Here is an 18092-nt window from a genome sequence, read left to right as displayed (position 1 = left end):
CTGAAGCGACTGAACATAATGTTGAAGCTGCTGGTAAGCCAGAAAATCCCCCACCGAAAAATCCCCCAAAGATGCAAGATCAGTCTATAGCAGGATAGAACCATCAGCGTGCAGAACATGATCGAGTAAGATGAGACCCCGCGACGCTAGTTTACGAATACTAGCGTTATCCATACCCGGGCTAAACTGCAAATTACCATGAATAGGTAAAAATCTAGAAAACAAGGGAATACCATTCCAGAGCTTCAATAAATAGGACCAAATCATTCGCAACAAGCTCAACAATAGATTGCCCTTAAGCTGCACAGGCAAGGTAGAGTGAGGGGCCTGCACTAAAGATAAGATATGCCATGGGGCAAAAAAAGCTTTCTCGAAAGCTTTAGGAGTAAAATCCTGGCGATCAGAGAACTACTCCCCAGATATCGCATTAAACAAGCTACATTATACAACCGGAAATTTGGGATCCCCATCAGATACCGCACAGCGACCCTCAGTCTCCTCCCCTCCCAACAGAAACGAGAGAGCATGGACTGCAATTTGCCAATATCCCTTTTCAGAAGCCACAAGGGCAGTAAAGTATATAGCCACTTAGGGAAAAGAACCATGCTAAATAGTTGTATCCTACCATGCAAGGAGATAGGAAGAAGAGACCAGCGGGCAAAACACTCTGCAGAAAAACGCAACAAAGAGTCAATATTGCTGCGATATAGCGAGGAGGTAGTAGCCATCAGCGTAATCCCTACATAGCAAAAGGAAGTAGAGAACCATTGGAGAGGGAAGGAACAGTTAGTTTAAAAGCCAGCGACAGCCCTACAGGAGAAAACAGGAGAAGGAGAAAGCACAGTTACTTACCGTAACAGGTGTTATCCAGGGACAGCAGGCAGATATTCTTAACGTATGGGTGACGTCACCGACGGAGCCCCGGTACGGACCTTTTTAACTAGAAAGTTCTAGTTGGCCGCACCGCGCATGCGCGAGTGCCTTCCCGCCCGACGGAGGAGTGCGTGGTCTCCAGTTAAGATAAGCCAGCTAAGAAGCCAACCCGGGGAGGTGGGTGGGTCGTAAGAATATCTGCCTGCTGTCCCTGGATAACACCTGTTACGGTAAGTAACTGTGCTTTATCCCAGGACAAGCAGGCAGCATATTCTTAACGTATGGGTGACCTCCAAGCTAACAGAGAGGGAGGAGGGATAGTTGGCCATCAGGAAAATAAATTCTGTAACACAGATTGACCAAAGTGTCCATCCCATCTGTAGAAGGTATCCAGACAGTAGTGAGTAGTGAATGTGTGAACTGAAGACCAAGTGGCCGCCTTGCAGATTTCCTCAATAGGCGTGGAACGGAGGAAAGCCACAGAAGCAGCCATAGCTCTGACCCTATGGGCCGTGACAGCTCCTTCCAGTGACAGGCCGGCCCGAGCATAACAGAACGCAATACAGGCAGCAAGCCAATTGGACAGCGTTCGTTTAGAGACAGGATGACCCAGACGGTTAGGATCGAAGGTCAGAAAAAGCTGAGGAGAGGAGCGGTGAGCCCTGGTACGGTCAAGGTAGTAAGCAAGGGCACGCTTACAATCCAGCGTGTGTAACGCCTGTTCCCCAGGATGAGAATGGGGTTTTGGGAAGAAGACAGGCAGCACAATGGACTGGTTGAGGTGAAAGGCTGAAACCACCTTGGGGAGGAATTTAGGATGGGTGCGCATAACCACCTTGTCATGGTGAAAAACAGTGAACGGTGGATCGGCGACCAGTGCATGCAGCTCACTGACCCTCCTGGCAGAGGTGATGGCAATGAGGAAAAGCACCTTCCATGTGAGAAGCTTGAGCGAAGTAGTAGCAAGAGGCTCAAAGGGAGGTTTCATGAGGGCTGACAAAACCACATTGAGGTCCCAGACGACCGGAGGAGGCTGTAGAGGTGGTTTGATATTGAAGAGGCCTCTCATGAACCTGGAAACCAGAGGATGCCGTGAGAGGTTTTCCGAGGATAGGCTCATGAAAAGCAGTGATGACACTGAGATGGACTCTGATTGAGGTGGACTTGAGGCCAGCATTAGACAGAGAGAGCAAATAGTCCAGTACGGTCTCCACCGCCAATGAGGTGGGATTGTGATGATGCAGGAGGCACCAAGAGGAAAACCGGGTCCACTTCTGTTGGTAACATTGGAGTGTGGTGGGTTTCCTGGAGGCATCCAAAATGCGACGGACACGCTGAGACAGGTTCTCTGGAGAGGTCAGCCCGAGAGAAACCAAGCTGTCAGGTGGAGGGAAGACAGATTGGGATGCAGTAGAGAATGATGCTGCTGAGTAAGCAGAGTAGGAAATACAGGAAGAGGAATGGGCTCCCTGGAACTGAGCTGAAGCAGGAGGGAGAACCAGTGCTGTCTGGGCCACCGAGGGGCGATGAGAATCATGGTGGCCCTGTCCCTGCGGAGTTTGAACAAGGTCCGCAACATCAGAGGAAGTGGAGGGAAGGCATAGAGGAACCGATCCGTCCAGTCGAGCAGGAATGCATCGGGGCCAGATGATGCGGAGAGAAGAGTCTGGAACAGAACTGGGGCAGCTGATGGTTGTGAGGAGCTGCAAATAGGTCCACCTGCGGGGTGCCCCAGCGAGCAAAGATGGAGTGGAGTGTGGGAGGATCCAGAGTCCACTCGTGAGGTTGAAGGATGCGGCTGAGATTGTCGGCCAGGGAGTTCTGTTCGCCCTGGATATAGACAGCTTTGAGGTAAAGATTGTGGGCCGTGGCCCAGGTCCAGATTCGGAGGGCCTCCTGACAAAGGGGACAAGATCCGGTGCCGCCTTGCTTGTTGATGTAGTACATGGCGACCTGATTGTCCGTGTACAGGAGAAGAACCTGGGGGTAGAGGAGATGCTGGAAAGCTTTGAGAGCATAAAACATGGCTCTGAGCTCCAGGAAGTTGATGTGATGTTGACGCTCCTGAGGGGTCCAGAGTCCCTGGGTGCGGAGATCGCCCAAGTGAGCCCCCCATGCATAGGGGGAAGCATCCGTGGTTATGACCATGGAATGGGGGGTAGATGAAAGAGAAGTCCCCTGGAAAGATTTGAGGAGCTCAACCACCATTGAAGAGATTGCCGAAGAGACGATGTCACAGAGATGGGATGAGAAAGAAGATTCGTGGTCTGTGACCATTGGTTGGCAAGGGTCCATTGAGGTATCCTGAGGTGGAGTCGCGCCAGAGGAATCACATGGACTGTCGAGGCCATGTGGCCCAGAAGGACCATCATCTGCCGAGCAGGGATGGATGGATGGAGGAGCACCTGTCGACAAAGGTGAAGTAGGGTGCGGTGCCGGTCGGCAGGAAGGAACGCCCTCATCTGATTGGTATCGAGAACTGCTCCGATGAACTGAAGGCGTTGCGTGGGAAGCAGATGCGACTTGGGATAATTGATCTCGAATCCCAAGAGATGGAGGAAAGAGATGGTTTGATGAGTGGCTTGGAGCACAAGTGGAGATGTAGTCGCTTTCACCAACCAATCGTCCAAGTAGGGGAACACCTGTAGGTTGTGGGACCTGAGAAAAGCCGCTACCACAATCAGGCATTTGGTGAACACCCTGGGTGATGATGCGATACCAAAAGGCAGTACCTTGTACTGATAGTGGTGATTCTGTATCTGGAATCGAAGGTAGCGACGTGAAGCCTGATGGATTGGAATGTGAGTGTAGGCCTCCTTGAGGTCCAGGGAACATAGCCAGTCGTGTTGAGATAGAAGAGGGTAAAGTGTGGCAAGGGAGAGCATTTTGAACTTTTCCTTGACCAAACACTTGTTGAGGTTCCTGAGGTCTAGGATGGGACGAAGATCTCCCGTTTTCTTGGGTACCAGGAAGTAGCGGGAGTAAAATCCCTGACCTCTTTGGTCTGGAGGAACTTCTTCGATGGCATTGAGGAGGAGGAGGGATTGGACCTCCCTGAGGAGGAGTGGAGTTTGGGAGGAGTGAGAAGCAGACTCTACGGGAGGATGGTCTACAGGAAGAGTCTGGAACCTTAGTGAGTATCCGTGACGGATGATGTTGAGAACCCACAGGTCTGATGTGATGGCCTCCCAGCATTGTAGAAAGATGGTGAGGCGGCCTCCGATAGGTTGAGGAAGAGGCATCGACGGTTGGAGACTGGCTATGCCCTGAGAAAGGAGTCAAAAGGGCTGAGGAGGTTTAGTCTGAGGGAGAGGCTTGGTCGTCTGGTGAGACTGAGAGCGAGCCTGAGTGTGCTGTTGTTGGCGAGGCCGACGAGATTGCTGTTGAGGAGGATTAAGCGGCCTAGCAGAAAAGCGACGTTGGTAAGAGGACTGAGGTCTGTATGGTCGTGCAGGTGGAGTCTTCTTTTTAGGCTTAATGAGGGTGTCCCACCTTGTCTCATGAGCCGAAAGTTTTTGAGTTGTGGTATCCAGAGACTCCCCAAAAAGTTCATCACCAAGGCAGGGCGCGTTGGCGAGGCGGTCTTGGTGGTTCACATCAAGATCAGACACCCTCAGCCAGGCAAGGCGTCGCATGGCTACTGCCAGTGCAGAAGCTCGGGAAGTGAGCTCGAAGGAATCATAAATCGAGCGCACCATGAATTTTCTGAGCTGAAGGGAAGGAAATTTGCTGTTGAAATAGTGGGACCTTGCGTTCAGGTACGTATTTTTGTAAAGCAGAAAGTTGTTGTACCAGGTATTTCATATAAAATGAAAAATGAAAGGTGTAGTTGTTGGCTCTGTTAGCCAGCATGGCATTCTGGTACAGGCGCTTTCCAAATTTGTCCATTGTTTTTCCCTCTCTGCCAGGAGGGGTGGAGGCATAAACACTGGAACCTTGAGATTTTTTGAGAGTGGATTCTACTAGGAGGCTCTCATGGGGCAATTGGGGTTTATCGAATCCCGGAATAGGGATGACCCGGTATAAACTGTCCAGTTTCCTAGGGGCACCTGGAACAGTAAGGGGGTTCTCCAAATTTTTATAAAATGTTTCCCGTAGGATATCATGTACGGGCAGTTTAAGAAATTCCTTGGGAGGTTGGTCGAAGTCCAAGGCTTCTAAAAAGGCCTGGGACTTCTTGGAGTCGGACTCAAGTGGTATGGAGAGAGCCGCAGACATCTCCCGAAGGAATTTAGTGAAGGAGGATTGCTCGGGCTTGGAGGTGGATTCAGCCATGGAGGGTTCCTCATCTGTAGAAGAGGCATCCTCCTCGGTACCGAGTGGGGATTGCTCCCATAAGTCTGGGTCCCTGACGGCCGGCTCAGTATGGATCGCATGGATACGGTGCCGGGAGATGAAGACCGGCGTCGATCCCTGTCCTGGAAGGAGTGGTGCCGATCCCGGTCCCGAGACGACCGGTGTCGATCTTGGGGCTGGGAGGGGTCCTCTGCAGCGCAAGTCTGAAGAGCAGGCTGGGCAGATAAGACCGGCATGGAAGTGTCCATCGGTACCGAGGGGGTGGACACCGGTGGAGTGGTGCGAGGCTCGGGTCGGACCGGTACCGGAAGGAGCGGTGCCAGTAGGGTCGGAAGGAGCTGTTGGAGTTGCTGTTGAAGCTGCTCCTGGAGTTTGTCCTGGAGGATGGCCGAGATGCGGTCCTCCAATGGGGGCACCGGTACCGTTTTAGTTTTCTTCGGTACCACAGGTGCTGCTCGACGCTCCGGCGATGAGGAGGCCGATGACGAGGCACTCACCGAGATCGGAGCGGAGCGTTTACGGGGTCGGCGGGGCCGGAAGGACCGGGGTCACCGCGGTAACTGGAGGGCGCTCAAGGGAAGTGGAAGGCTTCTTAGCCGGCTTACCTGGCGCTGTCGACCCCGAAGGAAGATCAGGCGTCGTCGATGTGGTCGGTGCCGATTTAGGCGGTGCCGTCGACGTCGGGGCCTGATCCATGGTAGAACCGGTACCGAAAAGAATGTTTTGTTGTATTTGCCGGTTCTTGAGAGTGCGTTTCTTAAGGGTAGCACAGCGGGTGCAGGTGTCAGCCCGATGCTCTGGACCCAAACACTGAAGGCACCAGTTTGTGTGGGTCAGTTAGAGAGATCGGGCGTGCACACCGCTGGCACTTCTTGAAGCCCGGTTGAGGGGGCATGAAGGGAAACACGGCCTCCGCGAAATCAAACCCGGAGGCTTGGATGATTACAACAGGCCCCGCCGGGGCCGGCTGCAAAAGCAAAGAAAAAAGACACGAGGTTTTTTTTTTTTTTTTTAAAGAAATTAAGTCGAAAGACAAGAAAAAATAGAACAAAAGGTAATCAAAAATCGCGAGCGGGAAGGCAAAAAAAGAGTTTTCAACGGCCGTTGAAAGCACATGCGTCTTCTTCGCTCCGCGGAAACGAAGAAACTGGAGACCACGCACTCCTCCGTCGGGCGGGAAGGCACTCGACGCATGCGCGGTGCGGCCAACTAGAACTTTCTAGTTAAAAAGGTCCGTACCGGGCTCCGTCGGTGACGTCCACCCATACGTTAAGAATATGCTGCCTGCTTGTCCTGGGAGAATGGGGAGACCTCCTCAACAAGATTCTGATCTGCTCATAAACACATAGCTCAAACACATAGCCATGGAGAGGAGGGAAAAATTATGTTCTTACCTGTTAATTTTCTTTCCCTTAGACGCAGCAGATGAATCCAGAGGCCAATGGGGATAGCCCACATCTACCAGCAGGCGGAGATAGAGAAACTGATTAACAGGTGGTCCTATTGGCTGACACTCCTCCTGTTTCATCAGTATAGCTCCTTGCCCAAGCACACGTAACCAGCAATAGGCATAGCATGTAAAAAACTTCTTTCCCAGAACAAAGTGCAAAAGGCAATGATACAGAATACAACTATCAACTACAACAAACCGCGAAAGTTGCACAAGAAAAAAAAAAACGACAGACAATACCAGAAAGGGTGGGGCTCTGGATTCATCTGCTGCGTCTAAGGGAAAGAAAATTAACAGATAAGAACATAATTTTTCCTTCCCTAGCAACAGCAGCAGATGAATCCAGAGACCAATGGGATGTAGCAAAGCAATCCTTAATCTGGGTGGGAAGCAAACGCCACCTCCGCAACAACCAAAGCACTAAACACATCTACCGCATGTGTCCCCACATCCAACCAGAAATTCTGAGAAACAACACTCTCGGAAGACCAAGCAGCCGCGAGACAAAACTCCTCCAAGGAAAAAACCTCTGGACCGAGTCCAAGAAGTAGCCATCGCACTGGCGGAATTGTCATGAAGTTCGTACGCCAATTGCTTTCCTGCCATCAAGTAAGCAGAATGTCCTCCTGGACCCATCAAGCGATGGCGGCTTTGGACGCCGCCAGAAAATTGAGGCGTCCCGTGAATAATACAAAAACAGGTGATCTAAACAACCAAAAGGCATTAGAAACCTTGCTCTCGAAGAAAGCTATGCACTATCAAAAAATGCAATGAATAAAAGCACGACTCCCAGGAAGAAGGAAGGAAAAGTGAGCTAGTCATAAAAGAAAGGATGACACCCCCTAGAAAGAATTGTGGTACCGACTGAACTGATACCCCAGATAATGGAAATCAGAAATCAGAATCCCCGCTGAACAAGGCCTGCAACTCAGAAAACTGCAGAGCCGAAACCAAAGCCACAAGAAACCCCGTGGTCAACGGCACAAGGAGGAAATGACGCCTACGGGAAACTGCGAAGAGGTACCGGAAGATTGCACTCCAGACAGGGCTTTTAAGAGGTGTACAAATATACCATGCTCCGTTTAGGAACGGAACTACATGAAGCTGAGAAGTAATCGAAGAGCAATATACCTAGCCCCGGTAACCAGATAAGAATAACACTTGAAGTTGAAGGGAATGGAACGCTAAGCCCTTGGCAATACCCCGGTGCCAAAAAGTAACTATGTAAGGGTGCAAAGTTGAGAAGTATAAAAAAGGAAGCAGAATCCACAGGTGAAAACGTCTTTAGCGCCAGGGTAAGAGAAGAAACAACCCGCATGTCAGTCAGGACTTCTCAAAAGCAAGGTCGTAATACCAAAGTAGTACGAATATCCATGTCGATCGGACCCTAGGTGAACAAATCCGGAGATACCAGGAAACGTCATAGTCCAGCTGTCAAAAGAGTCATCCGATCCGCATAGCAAGGATGGCGTAGCCAAGCCAGAATTCTACAAATACAGTGCCCGGAAAGCAAGCTGGAGATGGCAAATCCAAGCCATCATCAGCCAGGGGAAAACACTGAAAAAGAGAAACCAGAGGTGAGAAAGAAGCCACGCTGTTTCCTCCCTCTAACTCCCACTCCCTGTGCTAGGAAGTATTGAATCGTGAGACGAGACCAAGAGGTCTAGTACCAGGAGATCTCACGTCCATAAAAAGAGCTGGAACGCCTGAGCCAAAATTCCCAATATCCAGGACGTAGAAGATTTCACTATCACTAACGTGCACACTAGCTAGAGCGTACACAGTGCTGAACACTGTAACATACACGAAATGGGTCATGGTCAGATTGCACGGAGAGAAAGTCTATCCAAACTCTTTTCTTGACCCCTAAAATGATCTGTCAACAGAAGAGGAAGATGAGGGTCTACCCATCGAAGTAGAATAACAACTGTACTCGGCAATGGAGTACAGCACCTACTGCCCAAACTGTAGAGAAATACCTCCATCAAAATACCGACTGAAAGGCCCTCAGCGGCATTCCGGAAAAAGGGTCTGAAGCTCCAGAAAGGTAGCCTGACCATGCTCAAGAGTAGAAGAATGAGCAAGTACGGAGTCGACCCTGAAGACCAGACTCCTGGAGCTGAGGATGGAAGGCACCGAGTCCCCCCAACCCAACAGCCCGGGATGTATGGTGGCCATGAGCTAGTCCAGCAAAGACCGAGGCATGCCTTTTAAAAGAGAAATCTCACTGAGCCACCAAAACATACATAGCGATGCATGAGGAGCCTATCAACTAATCGGAGCCCTGAGAAACTGGGCACCACCAGAACAAGGGCGACTGCTGTAGCGTTATAATGGGAAAGCAAGCCGAAGTTCCCAGCGCAGTCAACAGGAGAATTCCATACTCTGAGTCATGGTGACCAAAGAAGCCTGCAAACCTGAGACTGTGACCCATCGCCCAAGTTTCTAGGAAGAACACATGTCTCTCCCATAGGAACAAAAAAACATCTCCTCGACATACCTATAAATAGTACAGGAGAAAAAAGCGCTGTGCAAATTCAAAGATTCACGTCCTAAAGAACTGAGGAAAGAAATCACCCTGTTCGTGTCAGTCAAATGACCCGACTGAAAGACGTCCGAATCCAGCATTCAGTCAAGAAGAAATTAGGTGAATCACCTGGTAGCGCCAAAACAGAACCTCTGGCCACATTTTCTAAAATTTTCTTGAACCTTGGATAGGAGAAATGGCACGTGCAAAAATCGAAAGCACTGCCCAAAGAGAGACAAGCAACTAACTGCCAAGGTATTGAATCCATGATTGCCACCCCTCCATATTATATCATTAAATTGATGCCGTCTATCCCGCCAATACCTCTCAGTCTAGGTGGATTACAACAAGAGGGTGCCTCGGCACTGCCATGGAGAATACATGGGTAAAAGAGGTATGTGGCGGGATCAGGGAGGGTGAATCAGGAATTGCTAGATCAATTTAACAAATGACTGGAAGAGAAACCGGAAAAGCGTTCATCCGGGACACCACTGCAAAGACAGGTTGTCCAAAGTGAGGCACTATCAATCCAATGGAGATATATCGGACACAATATATACCAGCAAGGCCACTAGACCGTCCCATTTAGGGGCCAGATTGGAAAAGAGACCGCACGCCGCTTGGATACAGAAAGAATCGGAGCGGAGTATCCTTTACCATGAAATAGGGGAACGCCGGAAAGGCCTGTGCAACAGCGGAGGAACATGAAAAGCACAGGAAAGGAAGAAAGGTATTCCCCCTACCATAAGCGGATAAGTTCCGCCAGGGCACCTAGCACTGCCGCCCCAAAACTGAGTTCAGTGCCCCTCAGCGAAGGACATGTACCTGGCAGGCAGAAAGAGAAAGCACGCTGTCCAAAATACACTGCAAGGATGATGCAAACTGACAAACAGCCCTGTCTCCCCTCTCAGAGAGCTGGTCATCACATGGCTATCGGGAACGACCCCGCGCATAACAATGCGAAGAGGGGAAAAAAAGAAATAGGGGAGCTGATTAACATACGTCAGGAAAAGACGATAGCCGCACAAGGCTGTTGAGTATCCCGAAAAACACAGGACCCTGCGTTGATCCAGATACAAACAAAACTTAGTCCTGCCGCTTGAAAAGTGAAGGTGCCACCAGGTAACCCCACATTACTAAGAGCGCGTAGCCCCAACAGGAAACTCAGCACGCCAGTACAAGGCGGTTTATTTTTATTTTATTTTGTTCTTTTTTTTTTTTGTAAATTCTATATCCCTTGTATTATCATCAGTAAGTGTACAAAATCACTTAAACTCTCCAGCAATATAATAGACATACATATGACAAGGAAATATTGTAATTCCACCACCTGATACCAGTAGCGCGACCCCAAGGTGCAAATAAGAGGCAACAGCCAACAGGCAGAACTCTTACCATACCGGGACCCCGGGATGCAGGAGGAGAGATCCGAACCAAGACCCGGGTATCCCTCTCCCGCCGCTGACCATCCCAGTGGCAAAGCACCTCCTGCTGACCCAGCGCCGTGACAAGCTGTAACTGAGGGGCCAATTGCCGAATGGACTCCCTCTCCAGCGCCCTCAGGCAAGGCAGGATGGCTCCCAGACCCCAAAGAAGCACTTCGGGAGAGAGTCCCCACCGCCGCGTGAACAGCAACTGTACCTGCAACCCCCGACACAGTCAGGACCAGAACCGGGAGACTGGGGAGGCGCAGAGATAAGGCCGCAGCTGAAAACAGGCGCCAATAACGCAGTGGCTCCGCCGCCAGCGTTGGAGCAGAAGCGCGAGCCACCCGCTCGCTGAAAGGCACTGACTCCACAAGCGTGACTCACTCGGCAGCACCGCCACGGCACCCACTGCGCATAGGACAGCTCCAGCGAACAGGCCGCAAAAGTCAGGTCTCTCCCGCCCACGCACAAAAACAAGCTCGCGGCTCCCGCGTGCGGGAAAACACCGATTTGAACAACAGTGCCCAAAACACCAAACAGAAGGCCTGAACTGAAAAAAGCACACATTGCAAATGAAAAACTCCCCATACTGCACATTGTTCACTGCCCTAACAAGGCTTAGAAGATGAGGAAAGCTAGTTGGAAAGCACGCGACCGCACCGCTGCAGGTACTCCAGAACAAGCACAAAACCAACACAAATCCGTAAGTCCAAGACAAACGCAAAATAATATAACCCGCAGGGCAATGCAACAAAGGGATACTCACAACCAGGCTTACAGGACTGACAGACATCAGCAGACACCGGTTGAGCACCCGTGAGAATGCATAACTGCAAATAGCAAATGGTCTCTTTCTTTTTTTTTTTTTTTTTCAAGGGAAAGAAGAAAAATTAGAGACCCAGCTATAGAGAATGACACGGTGACGGTTTAACCCGCGGCCACCGCATTTAAGCCGCGGGTCACCGCCGAAAACGGGGAAGAAAAACTAGCAGTCGCTGCGGTGACGGGGACAAGGCCATTCACCGACCGCGGAAACGGTGAACAGGTTTGTCCCCGCTGGGCCAATGTACCCCCTTCTAGGAACCGCTATTTACCTGTGTTTCACCGTGCTCCTCATTTGTCAGATCAACCCTTCCTGCCAATTCGCAGCAGAAGGGTACCCAACCCCTCCTGCCGGTCCTCCCAATGGCCTCCCCTAAGATCGCCGGCAGGAGGGTACCCAACCCCTCCTGCTGGACCCCCCCCCAACGAACCCTCCCACCCCGGAACCCCCCTTAGTCTTACTTTCCAAGTTGGACCGGACAGCTCCTCGCTCGTCTGGCCAGCAGGCCTGCCTCCGTCCAAATGAGGCGGGCCCGCCCCCCCCCTCCCCTGCCTAACCCACAGGATCCTAGGGCCTGATTGGCCCAAGCACCTAAGGCCCCTCCTATAGCGGGAGTGGGCTTTAGGTGCCTAGACCAATCAGGCCCTAGGATCCTGTGGGTTGGGCAGGGTAGGGGCGGGCCCGCCTCATTTGGACGGAGGCAAGCCTGCTGGCCATACGTGTGAGAGCCGTCCGGTCCAACTTGGAAAGTAAGACTAAGGGGGTTCCGGGGTGGGAGGGTTCGTTGGGGGGGGGTCCAGCAGGAGGGGTTGGGTACCCTCCTGCCGGCGATCTTAGGGGAGGCCATTGGGAGGACCGGCAGGAGGGGTTGGGTACCCTTCTGCTGCGATTGTCAGGAGGGGCCGTTGGGGGGGTCTACAGGAGGGTTTGGGTGCCCTCCTGCCGTGATCGCTGGGGGAGGGGAGACTTGCAGCCGTAGCCGCGGTCACTATGCAGGGCAGGGAGATCACGGCAGGGAGATCTTTGCCGCGATTATGTACAGCGGCCGCGTCTAATTACCATATAGGCTAACATTGTAAGCATTTAAAGTACATGTCGTGTTTGTTTTTGCATTGCTAGCCCCAGGGGTGGTGGAAGATTAGTGATTGAAAAACTGTATGAAAAAATAACTATTTTAAATTTAGTGATCAAAATGTGTCAGTTTTGAGAATTTATATTAATTAATTTTTTCTCTGCGTGTTTTGTTTTTGTATAGTTATTAACTAATATTTAACTAAGTTTTAAAGTTTTAAAGAATGTTTCCTTTATACGTAAATAAAGAAAAGTGAATGGGATTGCAGTGGCGGTGACGGGGAGGTGAATGGGGTGGCAGTGGCGGTGACGGGGCGGTGAAGAGGATGGTGAGACGGGGGGCGGGGGGGGTGAGGGGGATGGTGAGACGGGGACGGGGCGGTGACGGGGATGGTGAGACGGGGACGGGGCGGTGACGGGGACCAATTTTTTCACCGTGTCATTCTCTACCCAGCTAACCCCTCTATCACTGGAGGGAGGGTGAGGCAGGGACAAAGGGGGGCCCAAGTGTAACCTCTAAAGCCGGCACCATCCAGCCGGACACCCCTGTCTCACTGAAGAGGGAAACCTCAACAGGAGAAATATAAATGCTGCCTCACTGAAGAGCAAACCTCAACAGGAGAAATATAAATGCTGCCTCACTGAAGAGCAAACCTCAACAGGAGAAAATATTTATCCAGCCAAAGCCAGAATTCAGGAGCTAGTGGAACAGCGACTTTCCCCTGCTGGGAGATAGAGCATACTGATGAAACAGGAGGAGTGCCAGCCAATAGGACCACCTGTTAATCAGTTTCTCTATCTCCGCCTGCTGGTAGATGTGGGCTATCCCCATTGGTCTCTGGATTCATCTGCTGCTGTTGCTAGGGAAAGGAACAATATCAAACTTTATTAGCAAAAAGCCCTAATAAACTGTGGAACTCTGAGGAAAATCCCAAATAACTATATACAATCAAATACAGTTTTTTCCAATAACAATGGCTGGCAGAAAGGTCAAAGATGCAGCTTTCATGTAGCAGAAGGTCCAGGCAGGTGCATAGGCATCAGAATGGGGGTGGCCACAGGGGCCCTGGCCTCCCTCAAAATTTAGCCCTGGTGGTCCAGAGGTGCAGCGGGCAGGAGCAAGCTTTCCATGCTCCTGCCCACTGCTAATCTGGTGGGTGGTAGCAGCCATGACATGCGTTTTCTTCTGCCACTCAGCTGCAATGAGCATGAGCTTTTTGACTGGCTCTTGTGAATCACAAAAATTTTATAGGGTGACCAGTGAGAGAGGCTGCAGAGGGCACATATACGCTCTTGCCCAAGGAACCACTTCTATCGTTGCCGCCATGAAGCCCAGAACCTGAAGATAATCCCAGGTCGAGGGGGGAAGAAAATACAGCTGACACCGTGTGTGCTCTGATGAAATGGCAATTGGTGCCCGTATAGCCTGTGCTGCACTCCTAATCAAGTAAGGAGTAAGCAAACAGCAGAGGAAACCCTTGAGCTCCACAGTTCCAGCAAGCTGGCTGAGCAGGTGCCTGCAGGATCCATCCTGACTGCTGTATTTTGTATCAGTTGTAGTCTTTGCATTTGCTTCTGGGGGATTGTCAGATGGGTGATGTTGCAATAGTCCAGGTGGTTTAGTATTAGGGATTGTACTAGAATTCTGAAAGCTGAAGTGTGGAAGTACACCTTAATGGACTTAAGTTTCCAGAGAGTGAAAAACCCTCTTTTGATTAAGGAGTCTATGTGGTCTTTCATGGTTAGTCCTTGGTCTAGTATTACTCCTAGAATCTTCATCGTTGGTTGAATGGGGTAGTTTAGATTGTTAATGTGTAATGGTATTGTCATATTCTGTGCGTGTGGCGAGGCTATGAAGAATTTAGTTTTTTCTGAATTGAGCTTCAGTTTGAAATCTGTGGTCCATTGATCCATCGTGTTTAGCGCTTCAGTTGCTGTGGGGGTGATTTCGGAGGGGGATGTTGTAAACGGGATTATGATTGTGAAGTCGTCTGCATAGGCTAGGCAGTCACTGGAGTTGAAGAGAAGTACAAAATCCACACAAAATAAAACTTGAAAAACAAAAAAGACAACCGAGCAGATCAATGTTGCTCCACAGGCTCGCTTGAAATAATTGACTGGAGGGCAGCAGAGAGCAGGGAGGAAGAGGAGGTGCTGAAAACAGTATTGAGTACCTTCTGCAATGGACTCGTGGGAGCGGATGAAAGACCCATGGTTCAGCATACCATTCCTATTGCAATGGAAATTGAGCTACGTCTCACTATATTTGCCTGCTGAACAAAACAAATTGTCCAGTGATCAGGCAGATGCATTTAAGCTATAGTAAAGCATATGACACATGTACAGAACTAGAACATTCCATCCAATTACCTGTATTTTCAGTTCTTTAGAGTCAGACAACTGTGTCAGATACCAGGATGAGTTCTGTGGCTGAACTTCAAAGAGGCCCAGGGTAGGAAGGGTCAGACCTGTCATCAGTGTCACTTCATTTCCCCTTTCAATTGCCTCATTTATTTGCACTAAAGCTATATCGGCTGAAAAGAAAAAAAGCTTACACATTGCAAACACCTCTTACAAAGCAGACAGCACTCCTACCCATTTGACTTTCAAGGCAGTACAAGCTGCAGTCACTACACTGGAAAGGTGATCACACTTTCCCACCCTCCATACCATGGAGCAAAAAGGTCTTCAGACAAGTAAACAGGATGCAACACCATAGCAGGCTGTTAGTGGTTAGCATATGGCAGGGACAGAGAATTAAGCAGGCTATGGCACACAAGCTGGGCTACGACTTCAAGTGTTCACATACAAGTGCACAAAAGATCTCTAAAAGCTCAACAATTTAGAAGCAAAAGGCAAAGAGAAAAAACTCCATATAGTAGTTCCTCAGGTATCATTCACTAAATATATATTACCACAAAAAAATTCCTAACATGGGGCAGATGCAGCTGAAAGGAGCCCTTGACCACTTACAGGATAAGCACACATCCTTCTACGCAAACCCATAAGCACTTACTGTTCACTTTATTGATGTTGCCTTGAACCTCAGCCTGGGTAAGCAGTTCCTCATATACATCCCTTTCCTCTTCTGAAACACTATTCTAAAAGAACAAAGCTTTGTATTAATCCACATGGAAAAGCCAGATTTGAGAGAGTTCAAAATACCACCATCAAGATTATCACTAACTCTTGGAAATTCAATCATGTCACCCCCCCCCCCCTCCTCTTCTGAAAAAGGCCCACTGGTTAACAATTGCACACAGAATTACATTTAAAATAGCACTCATAACGTTTAAAGTTCAAATTACAAATGCTCCCACTTTCATTGATAAGTTTCTTATACCACACACTTTATCTCGTTTATTAAGATCCTCTTCTCAAAATCTGACAGTCCCCTCGCTGAAAGTACACTTCCCCCTCCTTATTCGTGGGGGTTAGGGGCAGAGCCGGCCCGTGAATATTAAAAAACCGCAAATAATATTCGGGCCGGTTCTGCCCCTAACCCCCACTTCCCCCGGCTATTTTAAGCCCTGAAAGCCCCCCCCCACCCTTAAGCCTTACCTGGTGGTCTGGCGGGTTTTCAGGCAGGAGCGATCTTCCCACGCTCCTGACCCATGCAGATCACTCACAGGAAATGGCTGCCTTGAGCTCCCGTAGTCTATCGAGCCATTTCCTGTGAGCGATCTGCACGGGGCTGGAGTGTGGGAAGACTGCTCCTGCCCCGAAAACCCACTAGACCACCAGGTAAAGCTTAAGGGGGGGCTTACAGGGCTTAAAATAGCTTGAAAAATGAAATACATTTTGTGGTTTAAAACCACGAATAAGCGAATCCGTAGATACGGAATTCGTGAATACGGAGGGGGGGAAGTGTAATCAATATATGCCGTTAACATATCATTTTTGGTAACAGCTCCCCTTACACGGAACTAAGGGAGGAAAAAAAGTCCAGATAAATTTAAAGGATCTCTAAAATGCTTACAAAGATGCTTTTGAATGCTAACATGGACATACCCACGCAATGGTTAACATTAATCTGCTCTTTCCACTTTTAGATCTTTCTCCCTCACCTTTCGTTCTGCCCTTATATGTCCCTTTACTATACAAATTGTAGTCCTTCCTTTTCCTTATATTCCAGTTTGTTTGAAGTTTGTGTCTCTCATCTTGTTTTATACATTTACCTGTTTCCCCCTCATTTTAATTGTAAATCGTTTAGAATTTTATGTAAAGCGATCAATCACACTTTAATAAACTTGAAACTAGAATGATCAGTAAAAAGAAATCTGACTATTTTAACAACAGGCATTTTAAGTTCTCTAAGCACTGCATATAAAACTGATCAAAAAATAAGCACAGGCATATATACACCAAAATCAGTGTTTTTCAACCTAGTCCTCAGGTCACGACCAGCCAGTCAAGTTTTCAGGGTATTCATAATACATATGTATGATATGGATTTGCATGCACTACCTTTTTGGTATCTCATGCAAATTCATTGTTGATATCATGAAAAACCAACTGGCAAGGTGTGCCCTGAGGACTGGTTTGAAAAGCACCGACCAAGACTATCAGATTTTGAAAAACATTAAAAGATCTTATTTTTCAGCTGCTGACAGTTTTATTAAAACTTTTTTTTTTTTTTTTTGAAGAGTTATTTTGTACTTTTTTTAACATGCCATTTTAACACATTCAGTCACAATTCCTGTAGTAAAATCAGTGAGAATCAAATTTATTGATGATATAGTACCAGGGTCAATTGAAGTTTCCAGCCTGACCAAGAAAGAACAAGATTAGCATCACAATTCTATAGCTGTCCAGCAGATGGCGTTGATAAACATCTATGGCCAGATTTTCAAATCAGTCAAATCTCTACTTTTGTCTTGTCATTTGAAGTGAACAACTGCTCCAATTTATTTTAAACCCCCCCAAAAAAGCTTGAGTATCACACCATGATAAAATTATTTAATTTGAAGAGAAAAACCGCCTATCAAAATTAAATGAGTTAGATACAGTGTATGGTAATGATCTCCTTAATTGTCAATGAAAGTATGGGCTGCCGAGTTTAAACATGGCCAGATAAATATTGTTGATAAAGAATGATCTGGAAGGCCAAAAATAGCAATACCCAATGAAATGGTTGATGAAGTTCACCAAATCGTGTTGAAAGATTGCCGACTGACCCTAAATGAGATAGAGGATGCTGGCATTTTATCAGAAGATCCTACATGAATATTTAGGCATGAGGAAGTTGAGTGCATGATGCGTGCCGCGTTTGCTAACTGACGACCAAAAACAATTTTGATTGGACATTTTGAAAACATGTTTTGAGAGTTTTACACACAATGAGAACAATGTTTTGTGGCATTTTGTGATTGTGGATGAGACTTGGGTTCATCACTGTACTCCTAAGACAAAACAACAATCCAAACAATGGATTACAAGAGATAAACCGACTCTGAAGAAAGCATAAAAAGCTCTATCAGCTGGAGAGGTGATGGCGACTGTATTTTGGGATTTCCATGAGCTAATTTTTTTTTACAGTTTTATAACATTTCCATTTACACATAGGAAACAGGATAGGCAATTTAAAGGACAAATATATTAAACATTCATATATCCATAATAATA

General features: G+C 48.5%; 1 protein-coding gene across 3 annotated transcripts in view; it reads right to left on the bottom strand.

Annotated features, from left to right (window-relative positions):
- The window catches only part of IQGAP2 (IQ motif containing GTPase activating protein 2), a 511872-nt gene that overhangs the window by 201802 nt on the left and 291978 nt on the right, over positions 1-18092 (bottom strand). For 2 of the 3 annotated variants that reach the window (XM_033929310.1, XM_033929311.1), the window contains 2 exons: positions 15484-15568; positions 14838-15001 (listed from right to left, as the gene is read on the bottom strand). In XM_033929310.1, coding sequence (XP_033785201.1) covers positions 14838-15001; positions 15484-15568 — 249 coding nt within the window. The remainder of the gene's footprint in view (positions 1-14837; positions 15002-15483; positions 15569-18092) is intronic. The other variant, XM_033929312.1, reaches the window with a different exon arrangement.

This window comes from Geotrypetes seraphini, chromosome 1, assembly GCF_902459505.1.
Source record: "Geotrypetes seraphini chromosome 1, aGeoSer1.1, whole genome shotgun sequence".
Classification (NCBI taxonomy): domain Eukaryota; kingdom Metazoa; phylum Chordata; class Amphibia; order Gymnophiona; family Dermophiidae; genus Geotrypetes; species Geotrypetes seraphini.
Note: the sequence above shows the minus strand (reverse complement) of the source record. Positions and strands in the feature narration are given on the sequence as shown.